At 44.5% G+C, this 17,342-nt stretch overlaps 1 protein-coding gene across 1 annotated transcript in view; it reads left to right on the top strand.

The window, feature by feature from the left end:
- The window catches only part of CMYA5 (cardiomyopathy associated 5), a 351,245-nt gene that overhangs the window by 234,267 nt on the left and 99,636 nt on the right, over nt 1-17,342 (top strand). Inside the window, exons 8-9 of the mRNA XM_085632247.1 lie at nt 4,743-4,889; nt 7,823-7,970. Coding sequence (XP_085488373.1) covers nt 4,743-4,889; nt 7,823-7,970 — 295 coding nt within the window. The remainder of the gene's footprint in view (nt 1-4,742; nt 4,890-7,822; nt 7,971-17,342) is intronic.

The following is a 17,342-nucleotide window of genomic DNA, read 5'->3' as shown; positions in this document are numbered from 1 at the left end:
GGTGACATGGCGAAAGAACCCGACAAACTACACACAACAATTGCATCAGAAACCCTTTGTGTCAGATTGGTTTCCTAAAGCTGGCTATTGAGCACTATATTCATTCATGAAGGATCAGCTTAGTGTTCAGTAAACCATTATTAGCAGGCAGGTACTGGAGTCTGTGCGCCTACTAGGGTAACAACCAAAGCGTACTATTTTGGAAGAGGCCCAGTCACACAAAAGAGGTTAGCACACATTTTTGGCCCCGTCCGTCCATGTCTCTCAGGTGCCCTATGCACTGTGACCTCTGAAAGGGACCCTCATGGCCTTCTGTGGTGACTACTTCCTGCAGAAACTAAAGCGCAGTAGAAGCCACCACTCCATGTTTCCCTGAGGAACTCACTCCAGCACCTGCCATAACTTCGGGAGACAGAGCATGCAGTGGAGGAAGGGCGCTTCTTTTTGTAATGAGCTGCACAGCCCTTGTCTGTGCCAAGTGCATACAAAGCACAGAACGCGGCTGTGTGCCATTTGTGTGATATGGTGCCGTATCTTGATGGTCCTAGAAAATCAGAGGGTCCTCGTGAGATCCACTGCTGAGGTAGGGCAGGCCGGAGTCCGACTGCTTGCACAGAGGATGCTATACCACAAGGCAAGGGTAGTAGCTACATTTGATAATAGCGAAGAGAATATTATCCTCAAACAGAACATGCACCAGTAAAGGAAATTGTCTGAGATATATGAGGAGCCCAAATCATAGTGTGCTTGTCTCTTATGAGTGGCTTCTTCTCATCTACATTTGTTAGATACTGTGAACTAATGCTGAGTTTCAAAGCTATGAAAGTGTGATCGATCTCAGTGCCTGAAAATCGGAAACCCGCTACCAAGGGCATCATGGACAAGTTGAAATCTTGCCCAGAACTATAAATAGTTGACCAGAAGCAAGAAACACATTTGTGTCCATTACAGCGGGAATTTAAAATGGGAGCATAGTTGTGAGTCTAAATAGGAAAATACAATCATGAGAGACACTTGCTGAGAGAATCTAGGGAAACCTGGGTGCCTACATGGACCTCAAGGTTTTAGACCTGCTGGACAGGAGAGGTTCAAAACCAGTAGATGAACGACAAAATGAAGAATTTAAAGCATGTAATAGCATATAGTGCCTGCATAGTATCTTCTACTCTTTAGATAAAACCTCCAAGTACCTATTCTGTGTGGTAATCTCACCTTCTGTGCTGTTTTGCTATCCATGGTCTTGCAGGTAGAGAGATATAGGGTGTGCGCAGTCACAAGAACAAATGCGGATGTTTGGTTAAACCCTAGGTCAGTTCATTCACCAAACATGTCACAGGTGATATACATTGAGTACGGTCCTGTTTCAGAACTTTCCGTGCATTGTTGTGGCAGAAAAAGGGGTCCAGACGCTGTACAGAGCTTTCACTTTTCCGGAGTAACATTTCCAGCCAGGGTAAAAGTCTAGTCCCTTTATTGCTGTTGGATAATAGCTGTTCACAGCCCTGACACAGAAACACAATAATGTGAGAACAAATATTTTACAGAAGATGACTGTCCTTAGTTTTCAGTCAAAATGCCTGGTTTGAAAGGCTCTTTCCTCTGTCTAGGTCTCAGGAGTTGGATTTGTCTTCCTTCTATGGAGATTTGGAGAGGAAAGCCTTTCTCCTGGGCAGCTTTATTAAAACTTGGGTGTGTAAAACCGAACCCATTTCTCTGCTGCTTGGCAATTCCTGGTTTTCAAGTCCCCAAGGTCTGGCCTCCCCTCCAAACACTCAAACTCACAGTTACCTGATACCTGACTTTGGAAAGGTCATACCTCGTAAGCCACCAGGAGCTTGATGGTCTTAGTGGCCAAAGGCAGAGAAAACAGTGGCAGGCATTGTACAAATACTATTGGAACTAACATAGAGACACTGCTGTATGTCAGGAGGGTCATTAAAAAGAGAAATGGGGCCGTTGCACTTAGTAGGGGGAGCTTGCGAGTGTTATCTTAGTAGGTGTGAGTGCCTTAGTATGCCTGGAGACTTCAGGGACAAGGACTTACCATATAGTCAGTAGGATGCAAGAAATCCTCCATAGGGAGACTGTTCTCAGGGTGCCTAATACTGTTCCACTGGGGACAGAGCCGGCTCAGACCTCTAATGTATTACAAGAGAGAGATGCCCCTTCAGTAAATAAGAAGGGGTTATTCGAATGGGTGACTCTCATGACACCCTTTGGGGACCAGTTACTCAAATGGTCAACCATTGTTGCATACATAATTGTAATAGGTGTACACGTACACACACTTAAATGCGCTCCATAACTACAATGGCACTTTGCTAACTCTCTTTCTCCACCAGGAAAACACTTTTCTTTCTGAAGAAACCCCTCCGCATCCACTTTCACCAGTATTAGGGATGTTTCCTCCCATTCCTGCCTTGGATGCAGATTTACTTATCTTCTTGACAGGGTAAAATCTCTGGTCGTATCCAAGGTGGAAATGTTCATACTAGACAATTGTGAAAACCCACCAACTCACAAGTATTTAGGTGTTCTACTACATAGGCAAAAGACACACAATTGATGGACGGAATGCAGAACAAATCAAAACATTTACCCCCAGTCAAGAAATTTGGGTTAAATCCATCATTCTTTTGCTCACCATGCCATCCCAGTTTAGACCTGGCCATATGCAAATCAGTCTCGACCCTGTGCCTCATGGGAACAGTCCAGCCCGAACTGCCAAGCCAGGTCCTTCCTAGACAGGAAACAAGCATCCTAGGACTGGTTTTCGGGGTTTCACCCCTCTTCAGCCAGGATAGCTTGATTCCAGTGGCACGGAGAGCCCAGGACCCACGTCTGGGCATACCTGGCGCACTTAGGGCGAGAAAGCAAAAGACACACAATTGATGGACGGAATGCAGAACAAATCAAAACATTCACCCCCAGTCAAGTTTTTTTTTCGGGGGACTGGTAGGAAGGCCCTTGAGCGAGAGCTGCTATTGGAGGTGAGGAAGCCCGGATATGGGCTCCTCTGGGTCAACCAGTTTCCCCCTATTATAAATGCTCAGTGAACATTGTTTGGTAGAGTCTGGGGCATACAGCAGAAGGGACAGTAGATTCTCCCAACTGTGGGCAGTCGGTCGTCGGCAGAGGCCTCTCCCCTCCTCCTGGCAGAGAGCCGTTGTCTTGACCCTCGCCCATCTAATGAATGTATGTTCCCAGGTCTCCATGAATGGGGACAGTAGGAACTTCCACCTCATCATGATAGATCGTTTGGCCAATATGAGGGCCAAGTCCAGAAAGCGAGTTGCTGTCTTGTGGTTCTTGGGGCAATGAAGGATACCCAGGGCACAGGCATCCCATGAGTTAATCTCTCCTATTTTCATGACTGCCACAAGGCAACAGGTCACGCCATCCCAGAAAGGGTGAATTTGTGGGGAATCTAATAGAATATGACTTAGGTCTGTAGCTGGGGCTGAGCTCCTGGTGCTGCATTTGGAGCTCCCGGATAAATCCGAAAGATTCGTTGGAGGGAGAGATAAGCCCTGTGGAATACGTAGAATTGAATTAGTTGATGTTGGGTGTTCCCGGAGACCTTCTTCAGGTAGGCTTGCAACCGGGCCCACTCCTTCTCATGAAGGGCTCTACCAAATTCCTCTTCCCACATCTCCCCAATGGCCTGCAGGGAGACCAAGGACTGTTCTGTACGGCTCCAGCAGCAAGCCTACTGATCAAACGGCGATGCCCCTTGGGATGGGTTTGGAGGAGAGGGTGAGCATTTTCCATGATTCAGGAATTATCATGAGGCTATTCAAGGGAACAAACCATTCTTTTTGGACAGAATGGTAGGAAGCTGTACTAAGGAACATGGCTGCATCCCTCAAGGGTGCTGCCATCTATGAATCATTTAGCTCATTGGCTGAACTGGTCTGCTCTTAAAGTAAAATGCTCTTGGTTCGATTCTTGAATAGCAGCCCGCAAAGGACCTTGAAAGAAAAGATGGGAATTGCACTGTAGGATTCTGGATCATATTGAGAGTTAGAGTAGTTTTTCTTGGTTCTTTTTAGGACATCTAAAATAATGGTGAAAGCTCTGCTGGAAGCTTGAAGGGAAGGTGAGAGGAGTGGCCCATCACCAAGCATGCACAATTTAGGTTCATTACTTTTCCTCAAGCGGGTCGACCATTTTTCACTCAATAACCAAAAGTAAATATAAATAGGAAGAATAAGGCTTTTTCACTAATAGCAAAGCTCACAGCAACAGTGCTCCGGTTCAAAGGCCTACAATAAAAGTAAACATCCTGAACTGGCCTGTTGATTGCTCATGTTAGGACATCTTTAGATATCATGCATCTTAGAGTTGAGTATCAGATACCCTTGCATTTAGCTGTAAGCCAACTCAAGGATTAGGTGCATTGTGTATTTTAAGGTACTCTGTAGTTATGCTCTAGCTAGTGGTGGCCACAATCAACTGTTATATGGGACTTGTTTTATCTGTTACTTTACGCTGCAAGAAGTGACATGTATAACACAGAGTTTAGATACCCGTTGCTATTTAGAACTGCAGATTTGCACATTATATTTATTTATGACATTCTTGTTTTTATCATTGTTTTTACTTTGTTACTCAATATATTTGGTAACTCTTTAAAATATCTAAAGTGAGAGGCTCCTTTTTAGTTCTTGTATGAAATCATCTTTAAGACGCTATGCCTTTTACAACTCAGAACCTTCATTGTTTACCTTTGCTTCCTTTAGGTCTGATCGAGGAATATAGAGTGACTGTGAAGGAAAGTTACTGCATTTTAGAAGAACTGGAGCCTGACAAGTGTTACAATGTGTGGGTTATGGCAGTCAACTATACTGGGTGTAGTTTACCCAGTGAGAAGTTTTTATTCAGAACTGGTAGGTATCACTGGGGGTTGTTACAGAAGGCTATAGGCCTCTAAATGTGTGAGTGCCAGAATACCATACTAACTACTTCATTTATTCTTGATTGCCTTGGAATCAATCAGTGAGTGTCAGATTGCACCAACTTTATGCACAGGATCCAATGTGCGTTATTATTAGTTGAACCTCTCACCATCTCCACCACTGGTCACAACATGAGGGCTAGTGGGAGAAGCCGGAAAAGGGGAATGGAACGAGTGAGACAACGCAGACATAGGACTCTACCACTTATGCTTCAGCACTCAGCTGGTCAATGGGGTCTGCAGAGTGAAATATCTTCAGTCTTCTGCCAGTGTTTCACCCCCATGCCTGCTGTTTCAATGGTGGGGCCCTGGTTCATAAGGATGTCTTGCATAAAAGTCTTGCAATAAGCATGAAGAATGGAAGCAGTTTCCCATTATCACTGCTCCAAGCCATCCCCCTCCAATCTACCAAATATTACAACCTTCCTCTTAGAAGTCTTGCATGTAAAATTCTGTGGACTTCAGATTAATTTTCTGAATTCACTTCACTGGCATGGGATGTGAAGCAAGATGTCTCTGCAGAGCAAGCTGCTTTTATTAAAAACACTTGAACACCTCAGTTGGGCGCACTTTCATAGACAGTGGCAACTTCAACCTAATAGCAACTGGATTCACATCCCGGTCTATCACAAATGGGCTCACAAACATGGATTTCATACACAGGGCTTTTTTAAATGCTGATTTTTTGCAAGTAACCTCACTTTCTTACCTTTAACACTCGGGACAGGGCTTCTTTTATGACCAGCATAAAGTGTATCATCCTTATTTGGTTTATTTTTTTCCAGAACTTTTTGTGCAGATAGCCCAACATTAGTTAACTCAGTTACACAATAGGAACTGAGGCAGAGGCAGAGGCAGAGGCTGAGGCTGAGTGATAAGGATGCGAATACGCCCCGCAGAGAAGTAAGCGCCACTTGCAGCTTCCCTTCTTGAGAGTGAGCTTCTCATTGGCCGCCACGCCCTACAGAGACAAACTACCTTTACAGCATCCTCATATGGCTGTATGAGGTAGTGTGCAACCTGAAACATAAAGCAATACACAAAACCCCTTGGACCTGTAGATCTCGTTTTAACCATGTTAGTAGAAAGCAGTTTTGTGCATTCCGTACCAGACATGTTTCAAAGTTTGCTTTGATATCACTCAAACACCCTTCTTTGTCTTGTAACCTACCCATTAAAACAGCATATATTTTTGGGTGACAATAATATATGTTTGGATGACAAAGATGCAAAGAAGATTGTCAAGATTTTTTAAAGACTATTCTCAAAAGCAAGATGTTCAATTATTTGTGTGTTTCACATGAATTCTGACACACCACTCATGTAATGATGTCCTTGAACAATTCATTCAAAATATAGGTAGGAATTTTTGTCAGAATATTATGGTCAAATAGTTGGAGACCTAACTTTTTTTTACAGAAATGTGGTAATGTGAGCTACAACCCCCTCTCTGAAAGGGAGGAGCTCAGGGATGTTTTTCTGTGTCAGAAAAGAGGTATCCTAAAACCTATAGGAGAGCAAGGTGTGGTGAAGGGAATAAATGAAAAGTGTGTGTGAGCTAAAACTAATGCTGTGGAGCGCCTAGTGGGGACCCCCACTGTTCTATGACTGGTTGAATAATCCCCAGCCATAGCTCTTTGTTTTAATCCTAACCTCTGGATGCCCCATTAAAGTTTGTCTTGGCGCTCCGCAGCGTTAATTTTAGCTCACACACACTTTTCATGTATTCCCTTCACCAGACCTTGCTGTCCTATAGGTTTTAGGATACCTCTTTTCTGACACAGAAAAACATCCCTGAGCTCCTCCCTTTCAGAGAGGGGGTTGTAGCTCACATTACCACCAGGTTTTTAATGTGAGGAAGTTGCCCTTTAATGAAGCATTCCATCTTTAGGAAATTAGGGGAACATAATATTTACCAGAGAAACTGTAACTCTTTGCATGCAAGCTATTAACTTATGTAGGCCTTTCCCTTGTAATTTTTTCTTCTCAGTTGGCATTTTTTCTGGGAATTAGAAATCCGTTCTGTGTCCTTTTCTCTTCCCCATTTCTCATTCTCTCTTCCTTCCTTGCTCCTGGAAACTTAGATAATTGAAGCTGCATGGACTGCTATTGTATGTAGTCTCTTAGCATTCCACATCAACCCTCTTAAATCCACCTTCTTGTATATCAGCTTCCAACCAAGTCCTTCTTCCTGAACCACCTCTCTTTCAAGCTTGTTCAGATTGTGGATCTGTGATTTGGGAGCTACCAGCAGAATCTCACTCTATTCTTTTTGTCTATAAAGTTTTTCAGCAGAGGACACGCGTTTCTCAACCATGCCATCCAGAGTAGAAAAAGTAATTGCTATTTTGGGGATAATTTAGCAGAAATGGTGTCTGTCTGTCTCAGCCAAACTGAGTGGTCTGGCTATGCCCTGCTTCCTGGAGGCTCGTGCCTGACACACTAGGCCTGGGGAAAAAAGGAAACGATTAAACTGATGGATGCCGTTCCAACAAGGGCTCAGTGTGGTATATGGTGCCGGGCAGACACAACACAATAGCAGCAGGGGTTTGAAACCGAAAATATATTGCAGGGAACTCGGGCTTGTTTGCGGAGACTGCTGGTGCCAGGACCCTACTCTCTTCTAAATTGGGTGGCCAGCAGAGTGCCTGTTCAAGAGGTGCTCACACCTCATAACCTGCTAGGATTTGTACTGCGCAGATGAATTGAAGATGTTCTTGTGGAATCATTGAAGCAATGCTTTGATTTCAAGGAACTTGCAGCTTTGTGGGTGCATGGCTGTGTTTATGTTTATCAATTGTGTCTGTGTGTTTTTATTAGACTCAGTAGTGTGTAGTGTGTCTTTGATGCAATACTGTTTTACAGCTCCTTCCACGCCTGTAATTAAGGCTGAAGATTGCACTGTGTGCTGGGATACTGCCACCATCCGATGGACCACGACCTATCCTGACGCAAAGGAGTCTTTCACACTAGAGTGCTGCAAACAATACTCGCCAGAAGGAGAAGGGCTGAGGTAAAACGTCACCTTCAGAATTCTTCCTAAAATGTGACTGATGTCTGGGTGGTGAACCTTGCTCTGTGCAAAAATGGTGTGGCTTTGCTAAGTATTGGTTAAAAAGAATCAATGGGCCTCTACTTTTTAATGTTCTAATGCGTGGTGTGAGATCCTGGTTTCTCAGGGCTGCATCCTGGTTTCTCAGGGCTGCAGGAGATTTAGGGCTAAGCAGTGAGGCATTGCTAGTTCTGGCGGGTTTATGTACAGCTCTAATTATATGGAGTGAAGGACTCTGACCATGCCTGCTTGGGTCCAGCCATCCATTGAATTATTCAAGAAGAGTCTCTGTCTCTCTCTGTCGCACATGCATTCACACCTCGTCTTCCGAGCTGCAATCTGCAGAAGTTCATAACAGCCGTGAGATGCTTCTAGACACCCTAGACAGAAAACCCGAGACTATTACAGGCACCGGGCCAGACCTGTACCAATAGAGGAGAAAACACATTCATATACATGCATGCATCTTTCTTCTCTAGTAACCTGATACATGACATTGCAATACTCAATTTTGCTGAACTGTAACAAATTGGGATTGGTAAAGCACGTTTCAGCGTGTGAATTCTGTCACATGAGACACAACTCTGAAATAACACCAGAGCTATTGTCCACATATGTGAAAAATATCCCATATAACAGAATGGCATGTCCCTCTTACCAGGATGAGATATCATCACATCATTAATTAAACATATGTCCCTAAACCACACAATAAGATCAATGCAGTGTGAAATTGCTTTCACTGGTGGATACATTTCTCTTCATAAACCGCCCTATGAGCATTGTATGCATGTGTTTTAGGAAACTATTACATTTATTGTCCTTTATTAGCCATAGCAGATCCCACATATGAGCAAATGAAATGTTTTTGGGTATACAGTATATTCATCTATATGAATATGACATTGGACCACGAGAGCCACGAAAATTCCATCACACTATTTACCCTTATTCCTCATATAGCAGTTATTACAGCAATAACTTATACCACATATAGCCTGCAATTTCCCTATATGAGCCCTGAAATCGACACATCCACTCCATTAATTAACCATGCATGAGCCTTGAAATGGCCTAATTATTACCTCGTGATCACGGCAGTAAGCAGCATTAGAATTCCTCCTGAGTCATAAACTTGTAGATTGAATTGAAATGCTATTGTAATAGAATAGTGGTAATGGGTAGTTATATGGAGCTGCTGCAGGCAAAACAAATGATTTGGTGGATGATAATGACGAATGCCGAGTGACAGAAGGCCATGCCATGAGAACTTGCATAGATCAATACGTTAATCAGGTGTAGTGAAAATAGAGAAACTACAGCAAAGACACAGAGTAACTAAAGCGTGAGTAGGTTTAAAGGCAACATCTTGAGAACATAGAATTTGAAAGAATTATATAAGGGGGAGCCAACCAAGGGCGATGCCTGCAATTGAGACATGTTGAGCAGAGGGAAGTGAGAAGAGAAGGAAGATGGGCATGATGGATGGTTATGTGTAGTTGATCAGACTAGTGAACCATGTGAAACAATATGCAAGACAAGAAAAAATCACGAGTTCAATGATGTGGAGCAATAAAGAATATGATTCTACTCTTGGAATGATTGACGGGTGCTACTACATGAGTTCCATATCCCATAACAGTGGAAAGTTGTGATATGCCACATATTAAAACTAGAGTATTACAAGATACAATACAAGTCTCACTCTTCCTTACCCTCTTGATGAGTATGTTACCAAATATGAGTTGACATGTTGAATTCATAAAGTCTATTAAACAGGTTGTATATGAGTTACTTACCCATATTAGAGATCTGGAACAATTTGGTCCTTTAATAATGTCTTGTTTTCTCCCATGGGTGCCCCTGTGAGCAGCATCTACAAAGGATGTTTTGCTTTACTTGTGTTTTTATACACTCTTACGTAATCCTGTCTTACACATATTTCTGTCTACAGCAGGTTTTTGTGACAGTTCCTTTTTAAAAGGCCACACTCTTCATGGGTCCACTTTAGCTTTTATGTCCACACTTTGGAATACATTGGTTGTATTACACACTAGGGAATCATGGATGTTATTCATTATATTTTCCAGTCTGGATTTGTTCTGGAAATTCTATTTTGTCCTCCAACAGACCGGACCTGATTACTTCTGGGGCCAAATTAGGCCCAGCAGTTAAAATACTGATGGGCCTTTGCTTTTCCTTTATGGAACAAATCTTTTTATTGTTTTGATCAAAAGGTGCTGTTACACCTGAACACAGCCGTTCGCCTACAACCACAGGGGCCGGCAGCTAAAGAACAATGCAATGTAGATATACATCTCGTTGCTGCTTGCAGTCCAACAATCGGTGGGCCGGCGATATTCAAGGTGCGGCATGGCAGGCAAGAAGGACATAACCGTCATGCAAAATTGGCTATAACTCACTGTCCTGTCATAACCAACAAACAATAATTGAAACAATCCAACCTCCCACCCACCCCCTCGATAACACACAGAAGAAAAAGGGGGATGAAAAGAAGGGGGAACCACACCAAATATACTAACCAAAGGGTGAGATGCCCTACATAGCCCGAGGACTCCCGCCCCCATTTTCTAACCCTCTCATGTAGGGGTAGCTGAGTCTGTAGGAGGAGGTATAAGTTGCAGCACTTGGAGGAGTTTGGGGCAAGTGACCTCGCGCAGGTCGTTCTAGAGCAAAGTTATAAAGGGGGCCCAGAGTTCTGCATATTTCTTATACTTGTTAGCCGTTCCATGGGTAGAATCATCCAAAGCCTACAGAGCTAATCTGAGTGGTCTGGCACCGTAGCAGAACCCCAGCGGTGTAGAATCGCCTGGTGCGCCGCTAGTAGAGCTAGTGCCATCTGTCTGCCTCTAAGTGACCGTAGTGGAAAGGTGATTGGATTGGACCACCCTAGTAAAGTATAAGCTGGGAAGCGGGGAATCTCAGTGTCGAAAGCCTCGTCAATATCGTTGAGCACCTGGTCCCAATATCTTTCCAATTGCGGGCAATGCCAAAGAAGGTGTGAAAGAGAGCCCGTCCCACTGATGTATCCTCGCTGGGGTGAGATACCAGTAGGATGCCACCTTAAATGCAGATTCAGTCCCTGGTGTGCTGTATGCCGTGTGGTGGGCCCTGTAGTAAATGTTGTCACACTCTTTATCTGTTAAGACCCTACCTAATTCTGCTTCCCATCTAGCCTGTCCGCGGGAGCGCTTCACTTTCGCGGATGGTGTAAGGAAGGTGTAGAGTTCAGAGATGAGGTGCTTGTCATCTGTCTTGTGTGCTATCCATTTCTCGAAGGACCTGAGCTTGCGAGAGACGTGAGGGAGGAGGGCCGGAGAAGTAGCCCAGTGTCGGAGCTGAAGGTAAAAGAACTCATCTGTCTGGGGTAAGGAGAGGTCTCGACGAACCCTGTCAAATGGGATAACACCCTGAAGGTCGAAGAGGTGGCCTAAGCGCTTAAATCCGGCCTCCCTCCCTCCATCGCTGAGCAACAGCAGTCTTACATCCTGGGGGGAAGTCCGGGTTGTCTACTAGGGGCATCATAGGAGAGGGAAAAGTCGTTAGGTCTCTCCTCTGTGCCACCGCATCCGAAGCTTTCATCGTTGCCGCCGTGACTGGAGAAGAATACAGGCCCCACGAGCGGGCGCGGCGGGGGAGCCATATTTCATGCCACACATTCGCCCCGGCCACGGCCTGGTCCTTGAAGGTCCAGTGCTTCTCAGAAAGGGGGCGATTCCACTCGAGTACATAGCGTAGATGTGCAGCCTGGAGATACCTGAGGACTATCGGTAGTTTTACCCCGCCATTACTTTTGGGACGGGACAATTGCGCTATAGATAAACGTGCTTTCTTATTACCCCATATGAATTTGTTTAGCGCGAGCTCGATGCTGTGCAAGGATTTAGGCGGCGGTGTTAGCGGGAGGGTCTGAAAGAGGTAAAGTATGCGCGGTAGAATTGTCATTTTGACTGCCGCTATGCGCCCGACCCATGATAAATTATGCTTTGTCCACCCGTCTAGCTCCCTCCTCGTCTGTGACACCAAGGAAGAGTAGTTGAGTTCTACTATGCGTGGAATCGAAGGAGTCAGCAGGATGTCTAAGTAGGGTACCGGGTTGTTGGACCAATGTAGAGGAAGGTACTGCTCGAGGGCCGTTGCTTGGGCTTGTGGCAGCGAGAGATTCAGGACCTGGGACTTGCCGAGATTAACTTTAAAGCCTGAGAGCTGCCCAAATGAGTTCAGTTTGTCCACCAATGCAGGGAGCGAGGTGAGAGGCTGAGCGAGGGATAGGATAATATCATCCGCGTAGAGGCTTACTTTATGGATATCCCCTCCAAATCTGATGCCATGTATGTTAAAATCATCGTGGATTTTCTGTGCGAGGGGTTCCATATAAAGTGCAAATAAAAGAGGCGAGAGCAGGCACCCTTGCCTTGTGCCTCGGGCTATCGTAAAAGATGATGAAGATACCCCATTGACCCACACAAATGCCCAAGGAGTGTGGTAGATGCACTGCACTCATTGGATGAAACGGGGGCCGAATCCGAACTCTCGTAGGACGTCAAAGAGGTAGGTCCAGCATATTTTATCGAACGCCTTTTCGGCGTCAACCGCAAGGAGTATCGATGCCGATTGGGAGAGGTGGACACTATCAATGAGATGGAGGAGGCGCTTGGTATTGTCATTGCCCTGTCGCGTGGGAATGAAACCCGACTGGTCTGGATCTATCAAACCTGCAATCAGGGGTTCAAACGGGCTGCCAGTATTCCTATAAATAGCTTTGTGTCAACGTTAAGCAGTGAAATCGGGCGGTAGGAACTACATTGCCCAGGGTCTTTATTGTGTTTAAGAATTACGGAGATCGCCGCCTCAGACATAGTCTGTCACAGACCCAGAGTCTAAAAAGGAATCGTACAGGCGGGTTAAAAGAGGTGCTACTTCTCGGCAGAACATTTTATAAAACAGAGCAGGGAAGCCATCCGGGCCTGGCGACTTGTCAGGCTTCAGCCGGCCAAGAGCGATGATCACTTCGTCCAGCTTGATGGGGTCCCCTAGCTGCTCCACCTGCGTGGGAGGGAGGCGAGTGAAGTTGCTCGATTCTATGTATGCCTGTGTCTCAGAGGGTTCACGGGACACCGCACTGCAGAGTGTATGGTAGAAGCATCGGAATTCCTCTACAATTTGTGAATCAAAATGGATTTCCTCACCAGTAGACCATGTCAGAGAGGAGATATTCCCGGCAATTGCCCAAGCACGAAGTTTCCGGGCTAGCATTTTCCTGCACTTGTCGCTCCCCAAGTAGAATCTGTGTCGGAGGCGCAGCAGTGCAAACTCCGCTTTATCCAGATCCAAGCATTTCAGAAGCAACCGCTTCTTTTCCAAGGCTCGCCAGACCCTTTGAGCCCCTGTGCGTTTATGTATTGCCTCTAATTCCGCGACTTCTTTCTCAAGGTCTGAGCGGGCCTCCCGACGCATCTGATTATCGGGCGAGGAGATGGCAAGGAATTCACCACGGACTACTGCTGGTGTGAAAAACCAGTGTTCCTGGTGGAAGTTCCAGTTGACCAGTTACCATTGGTTTTTACGAGATGTATTTGGTAGCATAATGGTTTTTGGGCATACATTGAACTGTTGGCAAGGCATTCCAATAGATTTTAGTTGCACATCGGTATTGATTGTATGCGTCTGCCAATGTCTAATGAGTTTATTTTTTCTTCAACTGGTTGAAATTCTAGTGCTTTTTCTTTCCGTGCAGCAAAGGAAATAAGCCGTTTGCAAATGGTAAACTGGATTTACCTCAGTAATGGGAGACAATTTTAGCGCGGCTCTCGGCAGCCACATGTGACGCAGCCGTGACCTGTGACCATGTAAATATTTTAATTCATTTAGCCTTTGTTTTGTTTCCCCTGCTCCATGGCCAGGCTGGATTTTCATGCACCACAGCAGATTATTGTTGGCCAGAATAAATGGCAGAATCATTATTCCAGCAGCTGCAGTGTCGACCTTCTGCTTTCAGCGGTATTACCGCCTAATGCACAGTGATCGTGCTTATTTAGTGTCCGCCTTTCCTTCTGCCAGGGGCACAAGGCTCGTACGCTGTCTGCATAGAAGCAAATGCTTCTATGTCCGGTGCCTTTTTGGTTGCCCAGAATGCATAAACATTCATATTGGCAGGAAGGGCATACAGTAAAACTTTGCTCTCTAAAATTTGCTTGAAAATGCACCCTGTGCCCACTCTTTTTTCAAAGATATCCCGGGGAGAGAACCCCCCCGAAATCCCCTTAGGTTGTTAGGGCTCGCTCGCTACGCTTGCTCAGTTCGGTGCGCTCCAACTAAAGTTTGACGCCTCACCACTTTCAAATGTCACCAGCCGCCACTGCATTTCAATCCTCAACAAATAACAGGATCATCATCAGCACTCTTACATCTATCATGAGCCCGAGACCATATTATCAGACACTGAAAATAGAAGAGAAAGCAGAGCGAATAAAACAAAATAATCAAACATGCAGTACAGGTTCAAAAAAGGGGGAAAGTTGGTGAGCTCCAATGAAACACCTGAAAAAGCCTCCCCATTTGCTGAGAAAGAATTCTTCTGAATAACCTGTGAATGATAGTAATAGCAAGAAAGGAATTGTAGGGGCCAGGATACAATCAAATATCAGGAATTATACGCCCAACAGTGTTAGCTCAAGTTCCAAAATGGGCGGAAGAAGCCAGAAACCACGAGCCTGTTGCTTGGGACTGTTGTGAGTGCCTGTGTGTGGAATCACCATGACTCAGACAGAGGCCAGGGCAGACTGAAACAGGCAACAGGAGCAATGAAGTCCCGTTAGCCAAAGCAGTAGCAATATCTGATGACTACAACAATAAAATGGCGGCGGCAATGTTGCAAGAGTGATAGAGGAAAGAAAATAGAGAAAAGACTACAACCCATCCTGGAGAATGGCAGCCAGGTTGGGAGGAATAGGGAAACCAGGAAGGGCCTATTTAGTGGCCATATTGGAGGTGTATGTGAATGTTAAGGAATGAAGAAAGACATGAAGACACAAATAGGAGGGCCCAGATTAGAAGAGAAGGGAATAGGAACAGCACAAGAGTGCAATGAAGAATTTAAGACCTAAATTAGTTATTTGCATACCCAGTAAAATGTAGAAAGATATGCACATAAGTACAATACTCCAACCACAAGAAATATATACAGGCGACAGCTCCAGTCATACTAACGAAACTGCAGATAATGGTATGCTGCAAACCTTCTGTGAGCATGAGTCTCTAGATCAATGATGTCCAGTCTTCATGATGGTCAAGTCCAGAATTCATTGTGTCCAATTTGAGTATCCATTTCAGATCCTCTTTATTCTAGAGATGTTTAAGATTTCCTCAGCCTTCTGGTATCAATATTGTGTGAATCACCAACCAATTCCGATCATTTTCAGAGTGACCGGAATCAATAAAGTGAGCAACCAATGGAGCAGTGATGATCTTGCATCTGATCCTATTCCAATGTTGACAAATTCTGATTTTCACTTTTTGCGTAGTCTGGCCAATATAAAGTAGGGAGCATGGGCAGAGTTTGGCATATATAGCATTAACAGTATTGCAATTGGAGAATGTTTGCAAGTGTACTGTAATGTTGTTGTCTTAATAGAGAATTGACAAACACTGCAACCACTACATTTATAATGGCCAATGACAGGGGAAATGCCCCATTGGTCATTGAGGGTCATTATGGGTTTCATAGTGGGAATGGCAGCGCAAATCACAGATCATCTGGTTCTCGCTGCCGTACCCACAATGCAGGTTCAAGGCTGCTTTAGATTCATCCACCACTGAAACAAAAAATTGGGAATCATCAGCATGTGACATAAGTGATACCCCAGACTTTTTTTTCTTTGTAGAAAAAGCTAACAGTAACACAAACTGATATTTCACAGCGGTGCTGTCAGGTCCCTAAAACATGGTTTCCCGTCAAAGATACGTGGCCAAAGGCCTACTTATAACAGCTATAGTCTATCCTGTTATCTGACCTCGCGCAAATATGTCAGAGACACTATGCAGTTAAGAGTGTTACTGCCTACTTGCCTTCTGCTAGTACACATTGTGGTACTGATAGATATGATGGCTGACACGCCAAGACATTTTTTTCACACTCTCATGCCTTCAAAGTTGGTGTCATGGATTAATGCCACTATGCTACTCCATGGTATCTGTAACAGGAGCTGCTGTGTACATCAGTCAGAAACTCATTCTAATCTGGCAGCAACCATGATTCACCGTGACAGTATTTTAAAGAAATGTCTCTAACTCTCAACCATCATCAATCAATGTTGGGGCACCAACTCTGTGTTCAGTGGTCTTAAGCTTCACTTTTTCACTGCGTGATCACACTCAGGACCTAACATGTTTCCTGTCAAGCATTTGTTTATAGATTAAACAGACTCCAGTGAATGTATTGAAGCTGGGTATTTTCGTATATTATAACAACTATTGCATTAAATGTAGTAGAGGTATTGTGTTATTCTACATTGATATTTTTTTTAGTTTTACAGACATTTATTTAAAACACTGCCTCAGTAAACTATTGCGGTTGTCATACTATTCTACTCTGTGGCATCATTCTTCCTTGTTGAATTTCATTTGGAAGTAATTTTAGTAAAAAAACAGAACAGTGCTGCCAAGTAACATCTCTTTTGTGTTGTCCATGGATTTAAGCATCGGGCACCAAACTACTTGAAAGGTGTCTTTGTCTCTGACCAAGTGCTTAAAAGCCTTTCTGCTGCCACCATATCCCATATTTTCCCTTACAACGTGGTCACATTCTGGGTGTGGCATTCTTCCACTGCAGTGATATAACCATCTTTGCTGCAACCAGCATTTAAAAAATCAATGCCCACCCCCTCCCTTGTATTCCTTCCTAGTCTTCCATTCTAAGGCCCAGTGTAACACTTGATAGGTCATCCGGATGCGGAAGCACAGTGACTTCTTTAATGGCTGCCAAGACCTCTTTCCAGTATCCGAGATCTTCAGACTTGGCCCTAAGTATCGGGTGCTTTAATCTCTCCCACCCCCAGCATTCACCTGCCCTTCTGAGGCACACCCTACATAAGGTATCAGGAGCCCATCATCCTGTTATCACCTTTATAAATGACTTTGCATGCTGAACTGCATTGTTACACTTTGTAATACCTCTCCACAGCAGGTACTGTTGCACCAGAGATGGTGCCATCAATATCCAGTATATCCCTGCAATCAATCATTTAGTCCCTTTGCATGTTGTTACTAACACCTCAGATCCAGTCTTCTGTTTCGTTGTCAACGCCCTGTTGT

The sequence above is a fragment of the Triturus cristatus genome, chromosome 2_1 (genome assembly GCF_964204655.1).
Source record: "Triturus cristatus chromosome 2_1, aTriCri1.1, whole genome shotgun sequence".
Classification (NCBI taxonomy): Eukaryota; Metazoa; Chordata; class Amphibia; order Caudata; family Salamandridae; genus Triturus; species Triturus cristatus.
This window is presented reverse-complemented; position numbering and strand designations above follow the sequence as displayed.